Genomic DNA, 22,742 nt, shown 5'->3' with positions numbered 1-22,742 from the left:
ATATTTGCAAAAAATGTTAAAAAAAATCTCCATCCACATGAGCTGAGTTAAAAAAGAAATCTATCCACATAAAAACACATTCACAGGCTGTCATGCGTGTTTCGGCCAATCAGAAGCCTGAAAAAGCAACCACTCCTGACTTGGTGGCATCATGTGACATATTCTATGCATGCATTATCTTTGACATCAGCGCACGCTTACACGAAGCCCAGGAAACGTCATGAATATTTTTTTGGTGTACGCACGCGTGTGAAACCAACACCCGTAGGTCAGTGGCGTCCATCTTCGGTTGTCAAATAAGCTGAAAAAAACATGAGAAAAGGTTTCTGATGACGCAAACCAAAACGTTCCGTTTTACCTGTCACACTGAAGCCAAAAATACGCCTTTTTAAAATATCTCTATCTCTATTGGCCTATGACAATACAAATCACTCATACACTTTGTATCCATTCATGTTCAGAAAACACATCATCTCACCCAAAGTCTGTCATCATTTACAAAAAGGTGGTACTACAGGTAAGGTGTACAGTATGTAAGTACCATTTTTACAAGTTTATGTCTGCATGCGTCACTGATCATCTTTTTTATGCACTTTGTAAGACTTAAAAGTGAAATGTAACGTAATGTTCTGCCTAACTGAAGCATTTCCAAGCATAAAAATGGCAAAATGACGTAAAACACAAATAGAAGGCATGCAGAAGTGATATGTAGTATTGTACACTGGTCACTAGGTGTCAGTAATGTTACTGTAACGTTGGGTAAGACACACAAGCACCTGACTTGGTGGCAGGAACAACAGGCTTTTATTGATCCCTAGCACGGGCTACTGTTGCAGCCGTAACCCACACCGAGCTAAAACTCAACTCTGAACCCCCAGCGTCACTTCCTGTCTTCACCCCACTCAGCTTCCCTGGCACAGCAACACAACCATGAGTCTTATTTATGTCTTATATGTCTTATTTTCACTTATTATGTCTACCATATTGGGTAATATGAGTGTAAAGGTGACTATAGGGTTGTTATTTCATGTCTAGATGGCTTTAATAATGTAAAAAAGCATATTTAGAAGGTCATAAACAAGTTTTCTATGTCTTATTGTCTCTTATGTCTACTATAATGGGTAATAGGAGTGTAAAGGTGACTATAGGGGTGTTATTTCATGTCTAGAGGGCCTTTATGATGTTGAAAAATGTATTTAGAAGGTTGTAAACACGTTTCTATGTCTTATATGCCTTATTTTCCATTATTACTTCTACTATATTGGATAATAGGAGTGTAAAGGTGACTATAGGGGTGTTATTTCATGACTAGAGGGCTCAAATAATGTTAACTGCAGTTAGAAGGTTGTAAACAGGTTTTCTATGTCTTAATTTTCTCTTATTATGGCTATTAATTTGGGTAATAGGAGTGCAGAGGTGACTATGGGGGTGTTTGTTCATGTCTAGAGGGCTCTAATCATGATAAAAAGTGTATTTACAAGGTTGTAAACAGGTTTTCTATGCTCTAACCACAAAAATATTCCATTTCTAAATAAGAAATTGTATTTTGCGAAAGTTGACTAATCACGGTTGTGTGAACCTCTGGAACCAATGAAGAGCGATACAGGAAGGATTACTAAGATTGGTCCATGTTTGTACTTGATTGTCAGAGGGATTCCCCACTGGTGGTCCTGGTTGTGGTCCAGTTGACTGCAGGAATAGAAGTCCACCAGTAGCCAGAATGCCGGCTGGTGGAAAAACACTGGAGGTAATATTCAACACCACCCCCCAACCCCAACCCACCCCCGATACACACCTCAAGCACGGAGTGTTTCCCAGTCGTTAAACAACAATCATCTTGGACCTCCCCCAGTATTTATTTGCCGTGTTTTGACTTTGGACTGGCACATCTACACGGGTAGCATCTTTCGAAAGCCAAATCCACGGTGCGACATCACATACAGGTATTATGTAGTGTGCGAGCGCTGGTGTTTCGATGAACAACAACAACACGTCGGCTTTGTGAGGACAATCCCGAGCGGCCTGGCTCAGCCTGGCTTATGTAACAGGAGCGCGTAGCGCACAGCAGCACACATTGTTCCCTGACGGAGGCATTTCTGTTCAAAACTAACCGTGGCAGACTTCCAGGGAATCTTCCACTGAGGTTGGACCGCCCACCTGTCAGGCTCGGCCGGTAAACAAGGGGGTCAGATCAGGTGAAGGATCACGGTTGACTTTCGTGGCTCTGACTTTAATCAAATTTGACAAACATGCAGCAGCATGTCATGCTCACGGCTGCACATTGTGGGCCAAAAACACACAAACCCAGAAAAACAACTGCATGAGAGAAATGGAAAAAGTTTGCCAGGCTAGCAGGGGGCGCTACGCTAACAATAGCGGCGTAAATCGCTTGCTGTGTAACACTGTGGCGAGCTTGAAACGCACAGGAAGTAGTCAGAGGCAGCCTGCGCTTTAATTGTAGCTATTAGCTTCGCAATTAGACCCCGTCACGCAGCACAAACCAACAGAGGGGTCATTACCCAAAACACCCCCCACGCCAACAAAAACAACACAACAAGCCAACACAAATGTGACACGTGCTACCGTAAACTACCAACCGCACGAGTGGCCACCAAAATACACACATATACCCATATCTACTCGCCGCAAGGCATGCTGGGTAACTGATGGTGCTCTTCCCCCCACTCCAGTGCATGAAAATAGTGTAAAAATATCACAAAGACATACAGTCGTCCCTTGCGATATCGCGGTCCGATTATCGCTCCATCGCTATATCGCGTTTTTTCAGAAATTAATAAATGATGGCTGTTTCGTGGCAGACTATGGTCTACTTGTATTATTAGTCAAAACATACTGAGATACAAGTGATATGCAGTATCCTGGTAATGACACAAAAATGACACAAAAATGACACAATGACCTAACATCGCATGACCTTAACAATGCAAGAAGTGGCATGTCCCACACGATAGTCCTCCCATCGAGGCTAACTGGTTAGCTCGCTGCGGCCGTCTCGAGCCCCTGCAGCATAAGAGTTGCAATGTAAACGATGAATAGTAGGAGTGTAAAGGTGACTGCATGGGTGTTTTTTCATGTCTACAAGGCTCTGAAAATGTTAAAAGCAGAATTTAGAAAGTTTTCTATGCTCTAACGACGAAAATATTCCATTGATTGCGGAAACAATTAACCACTATAAACGGGGGCGATCGTTTGAAGTTTTCCACCTCTTCCATCTCTCTCATGCAAGTGTTAGTGGGTGTGTTTTTGCTGCGTTTGTTTTATTGTGTTGGATCACAACCGTCCAATGACTGCTGTTATTTTTCCTCACAGAAGAGACAAAAAGCAAGTGAAAACGTGCAAAGCATAGCTGATCATCAGCATAGCTGATCTGATAATGTACTGCTAATGCTAATAAGCCAGTGTTGCCGGTTCCTGTCATTAGCATTAGAATAATAATGTGTTTACTGTATTGTCATTGCATCGGTCGGCCTGCGTGGAAGTCACATTCTTACGCAATGAAAGTAGAACAAGCCGCTCTTTTGAAGGCGGTCCACCCGGAGAGGACGTAAACACACTAAGCCCCGCCCCACAGCTCCTCTCGGCTCAACTGGAAAATAAATTTAATATGTCGCCTTCGTATTGGCTACTTCTTCCGAGTCCCCGCCCCCATCAAAGAGCACGTTGGCATCAGTGCGGAGTTCAAGCTAGCAGTAGCAGAGTCAGTCAGCGGCCGTGACGACTCACGGCAGCAACCATGAAGTTCGTTCGCTTTATTATGAAAAATGCCGCCCTGGCCAGCGTGCCCAAACATATCGAACATTTTTCCAAATTCTCTCCTTCGCCGCTTTCCATGAAGCAATTCCTTGACTTTGGTGAGTGTATGAGACATTCAAACAAGCTAGCAATGTGACTAAATGTTCGTGCATTTAACGTCCAGCTACCGCGGCTCAATAACACGTTTTGCTCTGTACATTCATTTTATGAAAAGGGAAATGAAATGCGAGGATGTGCTGGAGTTGTCCCGCCTTGCATGGTGGTCACCGGCTTGCAGGATTGCGTCAGAAAGGCAACCTAACAGTTGCTCTCTTTACATTGACAGTACAGTCCAGTAGATACAAGTCATGCACATTAACAAGCCTCCAAATATGACAATTACAGTATTAGTACTAAGTCATGCATAATAACTAGTCTCCAAATGCTGCAAAGGTAGCCAATGCAATGTTCTGTGTTGCGTTCAGGACGTTATCTTTGGAAATGTCATTGTTATTTATTATTATTTTTTCCTGTCATTTCAGGATCCATAAACGCCTGCGAGAAGACGTCTTTCGCCTTCCTGAGGCAGGAGCTCCCGGTGCGACTATCCAACATTATGAAGGAGATTAACCTGCTGCCCGACAAGCTGCTCACCACGCCGTCCGTGCAGACGGTGCAAGGATGGTGGGTGTCACAAAGTTCATAAACATGTTTCACTCTTGCTTGGACACGCCTTTAAAAAAAAAGGCCAGTTGTTCCACGGCCAGGCTGCTTGTTGCATAACGTCATGCTCCCACTGACAACAACACCCTTTGACCAACTTGTACTCGTTCCAGCCGGATCTGCTGGAGCTGGCTGGGGACGGAGGGGGAGGGTGGTCTCCTCAGCTGTGAACTTTAGCCCAGTTCCTCCTCATGTGACTTTGTTTTCCTTCCCACTTGTGCTTTGCACTCTGTTATGACACTTTTCTTACACCTGTGTGTGTGTGTGTGACGTGTGTGTCATCAGGTACATCCAAAGTTTGATGGAGATCCTGGAATTCCTGCACAAGAATCCAGACGACCACAAAGTCCTGGGCGAGTAAGTTCGTCACGTTCACTCTTAAAACATTCCACACTGGACACTTACTAGCGGCTGTGCTCTATTTATAAAGTACTACCCACTGAGGGTGAATGAGATGTTTCCTGCGGGGGGTGGGAGAAACACAAATAAGAAATGTTTTGACCAAAAATCCACACATTTGCACGGCGACGCCCCGCCATCAGAAGAGTCAGGAAAAAAGTAGGGATGATGATGATATTGTCGGCCAGCTGATATTGGCATAAAAATTACAATCAAGAGATCAAGAGAGTTTTATTGTCATGTGCTTAGTAAAACAGCAGTTATACCATGCAATGAAAATCTTATTCTGTTCATTCTCCCAAGAAAAGAAAGAAAACACAATCAGCTCATGTTGGTATAGTTTTTTGAGGGTGGGGGTTTCTGCCGGTAATTATCAGCACGGAAGTGTGACATCATCAGACTGATGGTTTGAGCCGCTTGGATCTATGCAGCCGATGCTGCTCTGTTGATTTGAAATTCTTTTCGCTTTCCTTTTCTTCAACGCATGGCCATCAGAAGAGTCCGCCTCAATGACTTTGGTGACTTTTCCTCTGCTTTTAATTGCATCCAACCGCATATTTTAGCAGAAAGACTGGGGAGCATTCACAGCGTTGAGCCAGGCCTCACATCGTGCTGGATGGACTTTTTATCTGAGAGGTCGCGGCCTGTGAGAGTATACAGTGTCTTAGCTGATGTTCTTTTATCTTCCACTGGGTCGCCACAGGGGTGTGTCCTCTCCCCTCTTTTATTTGTCTTGTATACCAATGAGTGCCAAACTCCATAACCGGGGCGGTATAGGCGGACTCTGAAAAAGGCTCAATCAATCCTTGTTGATCCCAGTCGCATGATGAGTTCAGGCTGCTTCCATCGGGTCGCAGATACGGTGTTCCTAAATATAGAACCGATAGGATGAGGAATTCTTTGGTTCCGGCAGTCACTGTTGTAATGTCGCTGTTGTATTTATTGTTTTTGTTTTTAATCTTGTATTTATTGTTGGATTGTTGACTGTGTGTGATACTGCTGGCTGTAGAACCAATTCCCCTAGGGGATAATAAAGTTTACCTTGACCTTGATCAACTATTTACAATTTTCACATTTGGAACTAAATTGTGTGTGTGCGAGTGCATGCGTTACAATTTCCCTATGCGTAACCTTCTGCACGCTACACTCCTCCACGCTCTTCCACTTCCTCTTTGCCGTCATGTATGTTTTTTCTATTCAAATTGACTCTTATCAAATGCACTTCTGTCACCTTGTGGCCGTTTTTATAGCTTAAAACTGCTCTAGAAGTGACATCCATTAGTGTGCAATTGTGTCATCAGCCATGAATAGGTCTTTGGGATCAGGCGTTCGGGTTTATAACAACGTATAAATACGTCTTTGGTATTGAATGAGTTTATTTTCATTTCCCTTGACTTTTCACTTTCTGTTTCTTTGACGCACGCCGATCAGAAGGGTCTGCCTCACGCTTGGGAGACATGAAGGAAAGTAGTGTTGTCCGATAATGTCAGCCGGATGAAATTATTGGCATAAAAATGAGATGTCGGATCCTGTTGGTATCGTTTTTTCTGGCCATAGTGATATCGAAGCACGTGTGAGACCTCACCCAATTGAAGCCGTTTGAGCGGCTTGAGCTGGGCATGCAACCAATGTTGCTCTGTTGATTTTTATTTCACTTTCCTTTTCTTTGACACACGCCAATCAGAAGAGTCCACCTAGCGCTTGAGAGACATCATGAAAGGCAAAAAAAGATCATATTGACTGATATCGGTATTCGTTTTTCTGCGAATGTTGGTCTTATTATCGTTGACATTGGCATAAAAATGAGATACCGGATCATATCAGTACAATTTTTTTTTTTCTGGCGCTAATGATATCGGCACACGAGCGAGAACTCTTCAAACTGATGGTCGCGGCGTTCGAGCAGTTTGGTTTGGATCGGTCATGCAGCCAATGTCAGTCAGTAGATTTTAAATTCTTTTCACTTTCCTTTTCTCTGACGGACTACCATCGGAGGAGTCAGCCTCACGCTCGGGTGACATCGTGACGGGGAAAAATGACAGATGCCGACTGATATTGTTGGCATAAAAATTAGACATTGGATCATATCGCGGCTTGGATCCAGCATTGATAAAACACTGTGTATACTTCATCGTAAACACTGATGATGACTTGGATTGAGTGTGGATTCTGAGCCATAAAATGACATGTGCAGGTTCGTGGATGCCTTGGTGACCATCAGGAACCGGCACAACGACGTGGTGCCTACCATGGCGCAGGGCATCATCCAATACAAGGAGGCCTTCCCGCAGGACGCCGTGACCAACCAGAACATCCAGTACTTCCTGGATCGCTTCTACATGAGCCGCATCTCCATCCGCATGCTCATCAACCAGCACAGTCCGTAACCGTGACCACCACACACACTCTCTCTCTCTCGCTCTCTCTGATGTTCTGCTTGGTCTCTTTGAAGCTCTTATCTTTGACGGCACCACCAACCCGGTTCACCCCAACACCATCGGCAGCATCGACCCGCACTGCCAGGTGGGCGACGTGGTGGAAGGTATGCTTACTCACCACCTCGCCATCCACTCCAGACAGACTCCCACCGCTTCTCACGGTTCTGATTCTTTTATTTATTTATTTTTTCCCGGGTCAGACGCCTTCCACAGCGCCAAGATGTTGTGTGAGCAGTACTACCTGCGCTCGCCTGACCTCCTCCTCCGAGAGATGAGCAGTGAGTAGCGTGCACTTGTAACGGCTAAGCGACGCGTAATAGTATTCACTACCACCAGAGGGTGTCGTTCATTCTCACCCTTATCTCTTCACTACACTTTCACCTGCTTGATTTCACCGCAATACCTTTATTTACCACATTTATATGTGAAGATGTTTAGCCCGCAGCCTTGTTTGCTTGTTTCATTGAAACAGGCAGGAGGGGTCGTGTTGGAAACTATTATTTAATAATATGACATTTAATATTGATATTTAAAATAAATAAATATATATATATATATTTTTTATATTACTAAATGTTTAACCCAGCCTTTTTTGCATTGTTTTATTGAAATAAGGAGATGTAGCAGGAGGGATCAGTGTTGCCAACTGTTATTTAATAATATTCAATTTGATAATTATTATTTAATACAATTTAATCAAATTTAAAAAATATTTTAAAAGCATTACTAAATAATATTACATTTAATATTGATATTTAAAATAAATTGATTAATTTAATTAAAATCATGTACTTTAAAAAAATATTACTAAATGTTTAGTCCAGAGCCTTTTTTGCTTTGTTTTATTGAAAAAAGGAGAAGATGTAGCAGGAGGGATCGGTGTTGCCAACTATTACTTAGTAATCATATTTCATACAATTTGATTACAGTACATGAAATAATTTAATGAATGAATTACATGTAATAACAATTAAACATAAAAAATGACTGTGTGTACTGCTTCCCCCTCCTGAGACGGTGGATGGTGGTCCAGAATCTCTTCCAAGCCTTCCGGAAGTTATTCTCCATGGATTTCTCAAACTCCCCCCATGTCTGAGTTTTTGCGTCGGTGACCGTCAGAGCCGCAAACGCTTGGTCTGCCGATACCCGTCAGCTGCCTCTGGAGTTCCGTGGGCCGAAAAGGCCCGATAGGACCAACATGTTCTGGGATTTGGCACCGACCACCGTACGGCCACAGCACCGATCCGCCGCCTCAACAATGGAGGCACGGAACATGGCCCATTCGGACTCAATGTCCGCCGCCCCCCTCGGAACACGGTCAAAGCGCTCCTGCAGGTGGGAGTTGAAACTCCTTCTGACGGGGACTCTGCCAGACGTTCCCAGCAGACCCTCACACTACGTTTGGGCCTGGCAGGGCCACCATCGGAGCCAACTCACCACCACCCGCGTGTCCAAAACGTATGGCAACAAGTTTCGATGACACGACCACGAAGTCGGATCATCGAATTGCGGCCTGGGGTGTCCAAATTTGCATTTGGCACCGATTAAAAATAATTTCATTAATTTGAGTTCATTAATTGATTTAATAACATAAAATGTTATAATAATATAAGAAAATTCAATCTAAAAAAATATTACGTAAATAACTGAATTTATTTTTTTTTAATTTAAATATGTAATTAATTTAAAAAATTAAATATGTAATCAAATTAAATTCATTAAATGTTATCATTAAATATACTATATATATATATGTGTGTTTAGTTAAGATCCTTTTTTGTTTTGTTTTATTGAAATGAGTAGAAGGAATCATATGGAATTTAATATGAATATTTTAATTACATTTCATCATATTAAATTAATTATATTATACAACAGAATTTTGGTGACTCTAACTTGAAAACACAGACAGCTCCGTCTTGTTTGTGACATTAAGAAAAAAAAAGCTACATAAAGAAGTGAAAGTTAATTTGTAGTTCTAAAATTATTTTATGCAAATTTGATGAAGTCATCGTCCCAGGCAGCCCCCTCACCGGGAACACTGCCTTTTGCTGTCGTTCTCCAGCATATCCAGCGTCCAGCAATATGGAAGTGAATGCAACATTCCAGGGAGACCCTGAAGAGGCTTTCAATGCGGAACTAAACAGCGCTTGTGTACACACACTCCAAGCAAAGTGCTCGCGCCAGATGGACCCGAGGGCCCGCTAAGTTTAGCCCGGAAGCCGAGCGCGGCAGACAAATATTGACAAAGATAACTTAGCCCGGCGCGGAAAACATCCACAGGTGGATAATGGCGTTTAAAACAGCGTTTTGCTCTTTTCTCCCGTGCAGGCAAGCCGAGGCAGCAGCAGCAGCCCATCAGCATCGTCTACGTGCCCTCGCACCTCTACCACATGCTCTTTGAGCTCTTCAAGGTAGGACGACGCTCACGCACACGTGTCAGCGCCGAGCGTAGCATTTACTGTCTTCTTCCGGAGCAGAACGCCATGAGGGCCACCATAGAGACGCACCACGACAAAGACCTGCCACCCGTCCAGGTTCTGGTGTCTCTGGGAGGAGAGGACATGTCAATCAAGGTGTGCTAGTGTTTCACATACAGGACTGCAATATATCTGTGGCATTAGCATTGGCATCATTGCCACAAAACTACCTTACAAGAAATGTTTGGTGTTATGTCATGTTTTTACAGCGTATTTAACAACAGACGGTTTCATTTCGTTCAGCGGTAGACGCACATGCACGCGCCTCATAATGCACACAAAATTAAAACATTAAAAAAATAAAATAAAATGTTTTACAACAAATTATCAGATGCATCTTTTTAAAAATAAAAATATATTCAAAGCAATTATAAAAGAATAGCTTTAAAATAAAAATATAAAATATATGTAAAATAATTATTAAACAAATACTTTTTTGAAATACAGTACATATTTCAATTAATATACATTAAAAAGAAAAACCTGATTTTATTTTTTAAATAATATTACAATGAATTTAAAAGAAATTCTGCAAACATATTTTATGAATGAAATAGGTTTTTAAAAACATTTTTTAAAAATAAAAATATTAGAATAACAAATTCTAAAACCAATCAAACAAACGATGAAACAAATAAGAATAATAATAATCCTTGGGTAGACTGACATAGTTATTTGAATTAAATATTTTTTAACCAATTAATAAAACAAAATATATTTTTTTATAAAAATATTTTAAACTAATTATAAAACAAAATATTATTTAAAAAATACTAAAAGAAAAACTTTACATGTAAAACGAAGTGTAAAACCAAGAAAATATTTGTTAAAATATAAATGTTATAATAAAAATGTTTTAAAAAAATTGAAATTAAAAGAAATAAATGAATAATAACATTTAGAGATAACATTCCTATCATTGCACATCTAATAGTTCACTATATTGATGAATAGATGCGTTAGAGTGTGTATGGGGTGTGTTAAGAAGCAGCGTTACGATGCCATCTACTGGACGGAGTTGGAAAGACAAGCTGCATTCACATTGAGGCCCATTGTAATGTGTTTATGAGCAAGGGCAGACAGGTATTCCCACAGGTGGCGCTCCATTTAAATAATAGAACTGAATACATTCAATGAATATACTTCAATACATTGTAAAATGAGAATATATAAGTAATACAAGTTAACAAGATCATTAATAGAATTAAACATTTAAAAAATAAGAAATACAAGTAAATAGAATTTAATAAGGTAAATAATTTAATTTAATACATTTAAGAACAAAATGAATGTGTAATAAAAATGAATAAATATCAAACGAGTCTGTTTATGTGGACGTGTTGAACTGTTGACTGGCATGAGTTAAAACGTGTGCACACAGTCACTTCCTGTTCAGTGCAAAGCAAGCTTCAAAATAAAAGCATGGCAGTATCAACCACAGCAACAAAGAAAATGCACACATTTCATTACTTTTAGATTGTTATCCACCGGAAGACAGGTTAGTATTAACAGAACTACATTTGAAAAATATGCACAAATGGAGGAAAAGAATAAAAAAAAATCCTTTCTTTTTGCTCATTGTCTTTGCATGCATGGTAACCATGGTTACGAGCAGTCGATCTCACGCTTGCTCCCTCTCTCTCTTTTCCCACCAGGTGAGTGACAAGGGAGGCGGGGTTCCCTTTCGCAAGATCGAGAACCTCTTCAGCTACATGTACTCCACCGCCCCGGCGCCGCAGATAGGAGAACACGCTCGGCCTCCGCTGGTGGGTCCATGAGAGGTTGTGGTTCTGTTCAGCAGGCAGAATAGTCAAGGCATCGTATTTTCATCACATATTTAATATCCAATTAACAACACTGTGTGCCTAAAATGTCCCCTCCGACGCACACACTTTGGACACCTTTGCTTTAAAGTATGATCAGAAGCAAGAACATCATCAGTCAGATTGCTGTAATGCCGTGCATGTGTCACTAGCAGCCACCAGGGGGCATAGTGTCATGACTCTTTGTGTCTGGGTGTGCAGGCCGGCTTCGGTTACGGGCTGCCCATCTCGCGTCTCTATGCCAAGTACTTCCAGGGCGACCTGCAGCTGTACTCCATGGAGGGCCACGGCACCGACGCCGTCATCTACTTGAAGGTGAGAAACAGGAAACACGCTCTGCATCCCATAAGACTGCATATTAGTTCCATGTTAGGGTTAGGGGCTAGGTTTGGGGTTGCATGACAGGCTGTTCGTTTCGTGTTGGGGTTATGGGCAAGGATTAGGGTTGCATGACAGACTATTAATTCCGTGTTGGGGTTAGGATTAGGGTTGCATGACAGATTTATTAGTTCTGTGTTAGGTTAAGGATTAAGGTTGAATGACAGACTGTTAGTTTTGTATTGGGGTTGCATGACTGGCTGTTAGTCCTGTGTTAGGGGTCAGGGCAGGGGAAACATTTGAAAAAGGTTACAATTTTATAAGTACCGTATTTTCACGACCATAAGGCGCTCCGTATTAAAAGGCACAGTCTTTTTTTTTTCTTTTAACTGGAAGAGGAGGCAAAATGGCTCTTTTGATGCTAAAGGTTGCCGACCCCTGGGCTCAAGAGTAGGGTTGCATAACAGACTGTTAGCTTTGTGTTAAGGTTAGGGGTCAGAGTTAGGGTTGCATAACAGACTGTTAGTTCTGTGTTAGCATGAGGCCAGGGATAGGGGTTGGGGTTAGGGTTGCATGACAGGCCATTAGTTTGGTGTTCCATGTAAGGTGCTCCTCCCTCAGGCGCTGTCGACAGACTCGGTGGAGAGGCTGCCGGTGTACAACAAGACGGCCCTGAGGAACTACAAAGTGAGCCAGGAAGCAGACGACTGGTGCATCCCCAGCAGAGAACCTCTGGACCTGAGCAACTACAAGGTGGCCAAATGAAGCCGCTTCCAGTGCGTGTAGAACCCCCGCCACCCCCACCCCTCTCAAAGCATCCCTGTGCCGTCATGGACCAGGCTGATTCCAGTCATAGCGCTAGCATGTTCTTTTCACTCCCACTTTGGCTTCTTTTTGCGAGGGAAGGGACAAAAATGTTTGGCGAGCGCCGAGACTCCGGCGAGTGGCGCCGTCCTGTGCGGCGCCCGGCCCGGAAGCAAGGAGGGCGGACTATCTGGGTAGAAGGTGCTGAGCTGCAGAGTGAAGCAGCACCCAAAGGATCATACTTGAAGCGTCGTGGTCCATTCTGTGCACGCCTTTGAACAAACTTTTGCATATTTTCAGTCATGTGATCCCCTCATCGTCACCATGGTGACCATCAGACTGTGCCTTTGTGACGCCCACGCGTGTCCTGACTATTTCACAGATGTTTCCTCATGCAACGTGAGCTCAAATGCTATTTTTGATAAGTTGACTGGTGTGAGGAATGATTGTAAATACTGTAAATACACCACAGATATTAAAGACCACCACTTGATGACATCTTATGCCTGCTTTGGACCCCGTATGTCATTTAGAGTTGGGCTTTTTCCATCTTGAGGGCCACACAACGAAAAATGAAAGGATGCAACTTTGACACTTTGAGATTTAGTGAAGCTACACATGTTGATATGCTAACAAGTTATTTTTATTATATTATTTGCATTTTTTTGTTATTTTATCTCAGCTTTCTCATATAGGTGAAAAAGCCCATTATCAACTTCACTCTTTTTATCACATTTTTGCCGTTTTTTTTTTTTTATATATTTCAACTTTCTTGAGGAACTCAGGCTGAAACTCAACCCCCGGAACTTTGCTACCGGCGAGTGTTTTGACTCTCCAAATAGCTCAGCCGTGGTGATGGAAGTGTCCGCGTTCGTGTCCTCAGACTCTGCTTCCTCTAAGGAAGGGACGTCAGTGGGATTGAGTTCCTCCTGGCTCGGGATGTTGAGGGACTGTCTTGGCTGGCACGTCTCTTCAACATTGCGTGGAATGCTTGGATGCAAGCGGCTGAAAGGACTTTCCTCCGTAGGGTGGCTGGACTCACCCTAAAGGGGGTTAGTTACATCCCAACGTACCTTCTCCTACGAAAACTGGCATGCAAATTATTTTCTGCATGCATGCAGGAAATCCTTGCACTCAGCCAGGTCGCAAGAGCAAAGCAGAGCAGGAGTGCGTGTGCAGCAAGTTTAAAAGTGCATTGTGTACATTGCAACCCCTCCAGCTGTTCTCCCGGTCATGATAGCTGCAGGTGCCGTAGGAAGCCAGCACGCCCACCTTGCAATGGAAGTGAGTGGGCTTCATGGGCCTCGTACGATGCCCACACACGGTACATCCCCGGTGAGTGAAACATACCACAGCCTTACCTGAAGCACACCTAGCTCGCACAAGTCGCACAACGCAATCACGATCTAAAACCTACCAATTTTCCCAAAAATTGCAGCACCTGTGCGTGTGGCAACACGTACGTCGAGATGCGACTCCCGCTTAAGAGAGAGAGTAAGCAGCTCGGTCATCCGGGAGGGGCTCAGAGTAAAGCTCCTGCTCCTTCACATGGAGAGGAGCCAGTTGTGGTGGTTCAGGCATCTAGTCCGGATGCCTCCCAGACGCCTCCCTGGGGAGGTGTTCCGGGCATGCCCAGCTGGGAGAAGGTCCCAGGGCAGACCTAGGACACGCTGGAGGGATGATGTCTCAAAGCTGGCCTGGGAACGCCTTGGTGTCCTCCCGGTGGAGCTGGAGGTGGTGGGTGGGGACCGGGAAGTCTGGGCTTCCTTGCTGAGACTGCTGCCCCCGCGACCTGGACCCGGACAAGTGGAGGAAGATGGATGGAAGCAAATTTCCTCCATTTTATTTTTATTTTTTTCTTAAAAATGATATTTCTTGACTGTGTGGACACCCCTGATTTCGAGCCTCATGTGAAAGCTGAAAAAAAACGTACAATTTGTTGAAATGTTGCTTTAAAAGGCCGCCTTTGTGCTCCACGTTTGTTCAAAACAAACTTTATTTTCATCTCAAACTCTCTTGCTGCTGTCCAGTTACCTTTTGCCCTGACTTTCCCCCAAAGATTGCCTCATTCTGGAAGGTTGAACAAGTGTGGGCGCTGGTGCGAGTCCGCTCTGACGTCTAAACGTCGTGGGGGTCTTCTTGGATGGAGGGCTCGGGAATGTCACGGAAGCGGAGGAAGCGGTGAAGGCAGGGGGGCACGGGGAGCTGCCGGACGCGGTCGGTCCTCCTGATGAGGTCCGGTCCCATCAGGGATCGGACCTGCAGGCGGCACAGGTGAGCGAGACTGGGGGTGGAGTCTGGATGGAGAGGAGCGTTAGTTAGATAAGTAAATGTGATTTTGCTCAAATACCATCAGAGTTTGTGGTACCAAAGTGCGGGTCGGGTCGCCACGTGTCCTCAGCCCGTCTTCCCCACAGAATGGCTTTCAAAGAGGCTGACAGAGTGGACCAGTTCACAAAGTGCAGGAGATAATTCACGACGTCACTGGTGGCCTTCTCTAGCCTGCAGGGCAGACAGAGCGTGAAGGGAGGAAAAAAAAGAGGAAGTGTGAAAAGGAGGAAGACGCACATGCACGGCTGCAGCAGCAACGCAGGTTCAAGTCCCGCCTTCAGCAGACGGGGGAGCCAGTAGCGGGCATCCTGGATGTGACGGAGCGCCACCGCCAACATGTCCCCCAGCTCCTGCCGTCCCAGCGGCATCTCGCCCTGGCGCCGCGCCGCTGCCGAGTCGTCGCTCGGCTCCCACGGAGGCGGGATGCGCCTGAGAGAGAGCACCGCGTCCAGCAGCGGCACGTTGGACAAACGCAGGACGTGAACCCACTCGTCCTCCCTCAGACGGGCGCCCGCCTCCAGCAGCAGGGTGGTCACCTTCGAGGGAGAAACCCTTGACCGAGGTCAAGGTCAAGCGTGAGGAACTGCGGACGTGTTTGTGTGTGTGTGTGTGTGTGCGTGTGACAGCGCGGCTCTCACGGGGCGTCGCTTTGCACGGCGGCGTGGAGCGGCGAGCGGCAGCCAAGGAGGCGGGTGCAGTCCTGGCCGTCGGGGCTGAAACCTTCGCTCAGAAGCAGCCTGGCACTCTCCTCCCGGTCACCTTGCGCCGCCAAGTAGAGCGGACTCACCATGCCCTCGCCGCGGTCGCACGCGCGCGCCGTGACGGGTATGAGTCTCCCGAGGATCCTGAGGACAGGAATGGCGGGTTACCGTGGTGACAAGCCACACCTCCACAAAGCAGAAGCTCGGTCTGTGGGTACTCGCGATGGCCGAACTGGGCGGCGGCGTGAATGGGGAGTTGGGGCCATTCCTGACTGCAGGCCATGTTGGGGTCGGCGCCGTGACCCAACAGGATGTCCACGCAGGCCGTGTGACCCTCCTGAGACGCCAGCAGCAGCGGCGTGGCCAGGTCGGCGGCCTGCGCGTTCACGTCGGCACCTTCGAGGCCCAACAGAAGAGACGGCGTAAAGCGCATGAGCGCCACCTACAGGACTGAACGCATGCCGCCTTCCTACCGGCGTCCACCAGGACTTTCAGACATTCCCGCCGTCCGTACTGCGCTGCCAGGAAGAGAGGAGTGACTCTGTTGTCGTCGCGTGCCTCCAGGTGGGCCACTCGTGCCAGGATGCGCACGACTCCGGTGTGACCCTGCACAAGACAAGGTCATCATACACACGGCGCATGAGTGCTGCCGGGCAGCTACCGTTCATTTCCTTCACTAAATTATTCTCCTCAGGGGGGAGGGGCAAATGAGGACGATAGCCAATCACAGCTGCATGTAGGGGGAGGGGCTGCATTGTAGGGAAAAAAAAAAGACAAAAAACAAAAAAAAATGAAATGCACTTTACTTTTAAAAATGTATTAAAAGTATGGCTAAAATGAAAATACATTTTAATCTTTTTTTTAAGTAAAAAAAAAAAAAAAGCTATGACTGAAACTAAATTAATTTACATGACTAAATATGACAAACTAAAATGCATTTTACTAAAAAAAAAAAACAAATAACTAAGACTAAATTAATTCAAATGACTGAAGTATGACTAAAATGCAAATACATTTTAGGAAAAAAAAGCAATAAACTACTAAAATTAAAATGCATTTTTGTAAAAAAAAAAAAAAAAAAAAAACATTTTGGGGAAAAAAAATGTCAAACAAAATTTAAATGATTGAAGTATGACTTTTTTTTTAAATACATTTTTAGTAAAAATAAATAAATGAAATAATGAGTACAACAAAAGCCATTTGGGTGGCTAAAAACTATAATACATTTTATTTAAAAACTGGCAAACTAAATTAATTTGGATGACTAGAGTATGACTAAAACTAAAATACATTTTGGTAAAAAACTGGAATAAAATGAAAAAAAAAACGACAACTCTGATTAAAACTAAATTAATTTAGAAGACAAAAGTATGACAGAAACTACAATTCATCTCAGTAAAAAAACATGAAAGTATGACGAGAGAAATAAAACTGACTAAAACAAAACAAATTTAGATGACAAAAAGTATAACTAGAACTAAAATACATTTTATTTAAACAATAAAAATAGAAAGAAAATGAACACCTGTGGTGTCAATGAACATTTCGTGTCACTCAGTGAGTCACCTGATAAACGGCCTGATGAAGGGAGGTCCAACAGGAAGCCGTGTGCGTGCCGTTGACCTCGGCGCCTTTGGCCAGCAGCAGCCGCACCACATCCTGGTGGTCGCCGCTGACCGCTGCGGGACGACAGCGGCGGTGAGCCGACGCTCCAAACACACAATCTGATAAGGCACACCGGCCGTTTTACCTGCGTAGAGAGGACAGGACAGGTCATTGGTGCACTGGTTGACGTCGGCGCCCGCTCTCAGGAGAATGCGAACCGCCGGCAGGAAGCCGCGCCGCGCCGCCAGGTGGCACGCCGACTCCCCCTCGTGGGTGGCATAGTTGACGAAGGACTGGACGTCCAAAGATGATCCGCCTGCAGACATGGAACTATGATGTTCGGCGTGTATCAAACTTTTTGGGACAGGACACGTGTTCTGGTACCAGTCGCTGCGGCGGCAGACAGAATCTCCTTCAGGCAGCCCACGCTGCCGGCTGCGGCCGCCTCGTGCAGCGCCGTCCAACCTCGGTTATCCGGACAGTCCACGCTGCGACCCTCGCGGATGAGCCTCCTCAGCCGCCTCCTGCAGCCCACGCGAGCGGCCGCGGCCACGCTGGACACCGTGTCCTCGTAGCACTCGGTGAAGTCCATCGCATCTTCCTCTCTAGAAGGCGAGAATACATCATTGTTACTTAAATAAATATACAAACCTTGGTAGTCACTGTCCATCATTGTGCACAAGCACATTAGAGAATGACAGTGAATAAAACAACTCTCCTGAACAAACTGACCGAAAAGGAAGAAGGTTCAAGTGAGTTGGAGCTCCTCAGTCCACTTCCTTTAAATCATCTTTTAACTCACAAATGACAGGAAACAAATACAGACTTAACGAATAAGTATTTCTTTCCAAATGCCTCTATATTGGTGCTAAATACTTGTATAGTCTGCCGCTGACAAAGATGGTAAAGTGAAAACTCGAAGCTTGTGTCGGACTTCCTGAATCCCTCGGCTTCAAAATAATGCTTCGGAGCTTGTATTGGTCTACTCTGCACATATCACGTGACCGATTAGGTTTCAAACTTCATACGTCACAGCGCGCATTGCCAGATCGGTGGCTGTCATTGATTTGACAGGTTGTTTTGAGGAGTCGTGCCTAGCAACATAGCGAGTGTGTCAACGCTGCACAGCCTGCCTCTTCTTCAAATATAATAAAATAATACGTGCAATGTTGAACCACTCACGTGAGCTTGGGAGTTCCACAAATGGTAATGATTATTTTTTGTTTAACACAGTGTCAAGAAAACAGCGTTTGGATGACGCACTGTTGGACGTGATCGTTAAAGATGGTCAGCCCTTTTTCGACGAAGGACTTTTAAACTTTGTTAAAACCCTCGATCCTAATTACACTGTACCAACACGAAAAACTGCGAGGGTGGTGGTGGAGGCGGCGAAGTTCAGCGTGAGCAGGGAAAAGGTTATGGATGAAGTCAAGCAAGCTTCGGCTGGAAGCCTGACTGCTGACATGTGGACATTGCGTATCTCGCAATAACAGCCCATTAAGTGACACCAAACATGGATGTGGCTGCTGTGCCTGTCGGTGTCCAACACGTTCCACAAATTCACTCAGCAGTTAACATTGCAGAAACTACCACCAGTGCAATGTCTGAGTGGGGACGAGCTGAGAAAATAAGCGGCATGGTCACAGATGGCGCTCATAATATTGCTGCCAGTGTTTTAAAGAGGTTGCTTTGACTTCACTCTTCCACCAGATGTCAGCGGCCCGCTGACACAAAAACACACATAAATGGCGGTACAGTGTACATCAATAAATTCAAAAACGTACCATGCATCCGCTCCGTGCAGTTCTTACCGGAAGTGGAGCGCATCAGACAGACCGCCCTCGTGTCGCTGTTTTCGGACGTCATCAACCACACCGGAAGTGTAACGAGCCGTGTTTTCAACAGACGCTGTCTGTAAAAAGCCACGGAAACAACCCACATTTTAGAGAACATTGTAAAAAAAGAACAATTTAAGAAGCTGTGTATGACGCCCCCCCTTTTCATTTTGTCTCACTCAACGATTTCATTATCCGGAAGTGACGTCAAATGTCCTTACGAATAAAAGACTACATTGAGAGGAAAAAAATGAGACTTGTGACTGACTTGCAAATTTCACCACGCTACAAAACATAAAAATGTATTAAAAATAGCAGGATAATATAATGGATAATCGTGGTTGAATTCCATCTCAGTACGTTCATCCAAAGTTATTGTAGCTGATTTATTTTGATATCACCCACCGGAAGTATTCATACAACGCTAACAATGCTAAATGCACTCACGCAGAAAACGAAATGAATCTGGATGTACTGAATATGACTAAAGCGAAAGTACATTTTAGTCTAAAAAAAGTGACTAACACTATATTAATTAAGTGGCTAAATATGACGAAAAAACAAATACATTAATTCAAATGACTTAAGTATGAGTAAAATTAAAATACATTTTAGTAAAAAAAAAAAAGTCTGAATTAATTGAAATGATTATTATTATTATTATTATATATATCTATTATTAAAACTAAAGTAAATTTTGGTAAAAAAAAAAAAACTACAAAAAATAAATTAAATATGAGTAAATATGACAAACTAAAATACATTTTATTTAAAAACTATGACAAAAACAACATTAATTTAGATGACTAAAGTATGACTGAAAGTGTCATTTTAGTAAAAAACAAACTAAATTAATTCCACTGATTAGAGTAATAAACCGGATGTATTTGTATTCAACAACAACGCTAACAACACTCACGCAGCGTGTTTGTGTTCAGTTGCGTTTTTCGTTAATTAATATTTAAATTTGTTTGGTCATCTGAAACATTTAAGTGTGACAAACACGCAAAAAAAGAAAAAAATCAGTAAGTGAGCAAACACTTTCACACCTCCGTAGTAGACGAAATAAGAGAAAATAAGACATAGAAAACATGTTTGCAACCTTCTAAATACAGTTTTTAACTACCTTCTAAATATGTTTTTTAACATTAGAGCCCTCTAGACATGAATTAACAACCCTATAGTCACCTTTACACTCCTATTACCCAATATAGTAGACATAATAAGAGAAAATAAGTCATAAATAAGACAAAATATAGACTATTTAATGTACAATACTTCCTACAGTGGCCATTGTGTCACGCCGCACGCAACACACGCACACACTCATAGCACTTTATTTATTTATTTATTTATTTATTTATTTGTATTATTTACTTGTATTAATGTCTCTTCTGTTGTTGTTGCTTAATTTATTGGTATATATGTTTATGTGTTTATGTTTCTTATGTTCTTATTCTTTCATTTGTTTTCTTTCTTTTCTTGGGAGAATGAACAGAATAAGATTTTCATTGCATGGTATAACTGCTGTTTTACTATGCACATGACAATAAAACTCTCTTGATCTCTTGATCTTGATCTCTTGATTACTGACACCAAGAGACCAGTGTAGAATACTACATATCATCACAACGTCTTTGAGTGTGCCTTCTGAATGCTTTATTTTACTCCATTTAGCCATTTTTATGCTTGAAAATGCTTCATTTAGGCAAACAATACATCAGATTTGCCCACACAGGCACAATATCGACTAATAATATTGACCAATTCAAACTTCAAAGCGGAGAGGGATTACTGTGTTTACTTAATCAGTGACATGACACTCGGACAGCCGCATTTTAACACCCAAACTTCATTTTTGTCATGGGAAAAAGACTGACAATCATCCGCGTGTATTTAGTTAGTCAGTGGCTGACGCAAAAAATAGCAGTTCTCTATCCACAGAACGCAATGAATTATTGCGGCCACTAGGCGTCGCCAAAGAGCCAACCACCACCCCACATGACATGTACTCTGTGTACTGTATATTTTCATACATTACTTCAGGAAATACAGTAAATTAATTGGAAATCTTTCAGTCACTTGTGATGAGATTTGACATGATTTTATGACCTTATGTTCATTCTTCTTGTGTTCAAACTTTTTTCCTTTTTTCCTTGTTCTTTTTAGGAAAGAATGAGGGCAGTGGAACGGCCAGACCAGCATTTTTTACACTTTATTAAACTCTCTATAGTGTTTGCCTGTTTTTATGCTGCTTTTTTTTTTACACCTTATTTTTTTATACAGATTTTTTTAATTGCCCCGTAGTTTAAAGATGCTTTTTTGCGCCTCATTTTTATTTTTTTATCTACTTTATCATTTTTATTATTGATCTCTTTTGTTGTTTATATTTTTTTTATTTACTTTTGGGAGTAAACAGAGTAAAAGTCCTGCCAAGTTCGCCTGTTTTGTTCATTGATTACTGAAAATATGCTCACTCACGTGTGAGTAAGCCATTTATTGTAAATATATAAAGTACATATGATATTCATGTTTAAGGGCCACGATGGAGCTCCTTCCACGTTAATATACCGTACATGTAATGGCCACTATTGTCCACCAGGTGGTGTAGTTTCACCAGTGTGTGCTTGGCTTGCTGATCCAGTAGTTTAGCTCTGCTCGTCTGACGACCGCTTAAAGTTGACTTTTTCCTTATATGGTCATGGTCGTGACGTGTGGTCCACTTGGCGTTAGAACCTCGTCATGGCTAAAGTATGAAGGCTGCGGAGCAGAGTGAAGGAGAAAGGAAAGGAGCTAAAAGCTAACAACGCCTTTCAAGTTGCCAACGGGCGGGGGGCGTGGCTTGAGGTGAGCAAGCCGCGCTCCTATTGGCTGAGAGGCTCTTCCCGGGCCAGCGTGAGGAGGGACAGGACAAGGATGCGATTGTCTTCCAGGAGTGGACATGAGCACATCTGTGGACACCTAAGGGGAGGAAGAGGACGCTTTATCGTAGTTTGTTTGCCCGGAAATGAGCGACGGGGGAGTTGTCGTCGAGCACTGAGGAGGAGCAGCGACACGAGAGCTCACCTGGTTGGACGCGGAACTCTGTGGAAGCATGGCCGAGCACGAGAGTCTGCAGTTTGGGAAGGCAGACTTTGTGCTGCTGGACAATGTGTCCATGGAAGAGTTCATGGCCAACCTCAAGCTCAGGTGAGTCTACGTCGCTGATTTCCGGTGGTGGCTAGCCCGTTTAAAAGGCAGCAGGGGGTATCGTTTTTGGGTTTTTTTCATTTTTAATGTTGTCGGTGGAGTTCTGCAACAGGTGCCGCTGTCAAACATGAACGGTGACGTCACCTGACGAGTGGCACACCTTGTAACGTGACGTCATACAGGCCGCAACCCGGCACCCTTCCAAAGTCAAAAGTTTGCTTTTAACGTCTTATTTCAAAGCTATTAGTTAGGCTTTATTTTTTACATCATGAACGCTAGCTAAAAGTATATTTTTAACGTTATTGTGTCCTACAAAGCTTGCTAATAGTCGTTTTTTCTCTCT

General features: G+C 43.5%; 3 protein-coding genes across 6 annotated transcripts in view; 2 read left to right on the top strand and 1 right to left on the bottom strand.

The window, feature by feature from the left end:
- Nucleotides 1-3,696: 3,696 nt before the first annotated feature.
- Nucleotides 3,697-12,748, top strand: pdk2a (pyruvate dehydrogenase kinase 2a). The gene is made up of 11 exons (XM_054768505.1): nt 3,697-3,872; nt 4,296-4,437; nt 4,762-4,833; nt 7,070-7,254; nt 7,328-7,417; nt 7,514-7,591; nt 9,645-9,727; nt 9,794-9,889; nt 11,449-11,559; nt 11,818-11,931; nt 12,556-12,748. The coding sequence occupies exons 1-11, from the start codon at nt 3,755-3,757 to the stop codon at nt 12,697-12,699; spliced, it is 1,233 nt and encodes a 410-aa protein (XP_054624480.1). The 5' UTR covers nt 3,697-3,754; the 3' UTR covers nt 12,700-12,748.
- Nucleotides 12,749-12,759: 11 nt separating this feature from the next.
- The window catches only part of LOC129177399 (ankyrin repeat and SOCS box protein 3-like), a 35,673-nt gene continuing 25,690 nt past the window's right edge, over nt 12,760-22,742 (bottom strand). Inside the window, exons 2-11 of one of the 2 annotated variants that reach the window (XM_054768502.1) lie at nt 19,160-19,287; nt 17,760-17,980; nt 17,521-17,691; nt 17,337-17,449; nt 16,244-16,376; nt 15,989-16,166; nt 15,708-15,914; nt 15,307-15,621; nt 15,107-15,240; nt 12,760-15,035 (exon numbers count right to left, since the gene is read on the bottom strand). In XM_054768502.1, coding sequence (XP_054624477.1) covers nt 14,857-15,035; nt 15,107-15,240; nt 15,307-15,621; nt 15,708-15,914; nt 15,989-16,166; nt 16,244-16,376; nt 17,337-17,449; nt 17,521-17,691; nt 17,760-17,967 — 1,638 coding nt within the window. In that variant the 5' untranslated portion in view covers nt 17,968-17,980; nt 19,160-19,287 and the 3' untranslated portion in view covers nt 12,760-14,856. Of the gene's footprint in view, nt 15,036-15,106; nt 15,622-15,707; nt 15,915-15,988; nt 16,167-16,243; nt 16,377-17,336; nt 17,450-17,520; nt 17,692-17,759; nt 17,981-19,159; nt 19,288-22,742 lie in introns of both variants that reach the window. The other variant, XM_054768501.1, reaches the window with a different exon arrangement.
- Nucleotides 12,905-22,742, top strand: part of myo1d (myosin 1D) — a 70,179-nt gene continuing 60,341 nt past the window's right edge. For 2 of the 3 annotated variants that reach the window (XM_054768498.1, XM_054768497.1), the window contains exon 1: nt 12,905-22,399. In XM_054768498.1, the coding sequence (XP_054624473.1) occupies nt 22,305-22,399 (95 nt within the window). In that variant the 5' untranslated portion in view covers nt 12,905-22,304. The remainder of the gene's footprint in view (nt 22,400-22,742) is intronic. The other variant, XM_054768500.1, reaches the window with a different exon arrangement.

Source organism: Dunckerocampus dactyliophorus, chromosome 2 (genome assembly GCF_027744805.1).
Source record: "Dunckerocampus dactyliophorus isolate RoL2022-P2 chromosome 2, RoL_Ddac_1.1, whole genome shotgun sequence".
NCBI classification, from domain to species: domain Eukaryota; kingdom Metazoa; phylum Chordata; class Actinopteri; order Syngnathiformes; family Syngnathidae; genus Dunckerocampus; species Dunckerocampus dactyliophorus.
This window is presented reverse-complemented; position numbering and strand designations above follow the sequence as displayed.

Excerpts from the sequence above, each read along its gene's own strand:
- pdk2a (XM_054768505.1), top strand. The coding sequence starts at position 3,755 with ATGAAGTTCGTTCGCTTTATTATGAAAAATGCCGCCCTGGCCAGCGTG. Across the intron at positions 4,438-4,761 it reads GTGCAGACGGTGCAAGGATG|GTACATCCAAAGTTTGATGG; the intron begins GTGGGTGTCACA and ends GTGTGTCATCAG. Across the intron at positions 9,890-11,448 it reads GAGAGGACATGTCAATCAAG|GTGAGTGACAAGGGAGGCGG; the intron begins GTGTGCTAGTGT and ends TTTTCCCACCAG.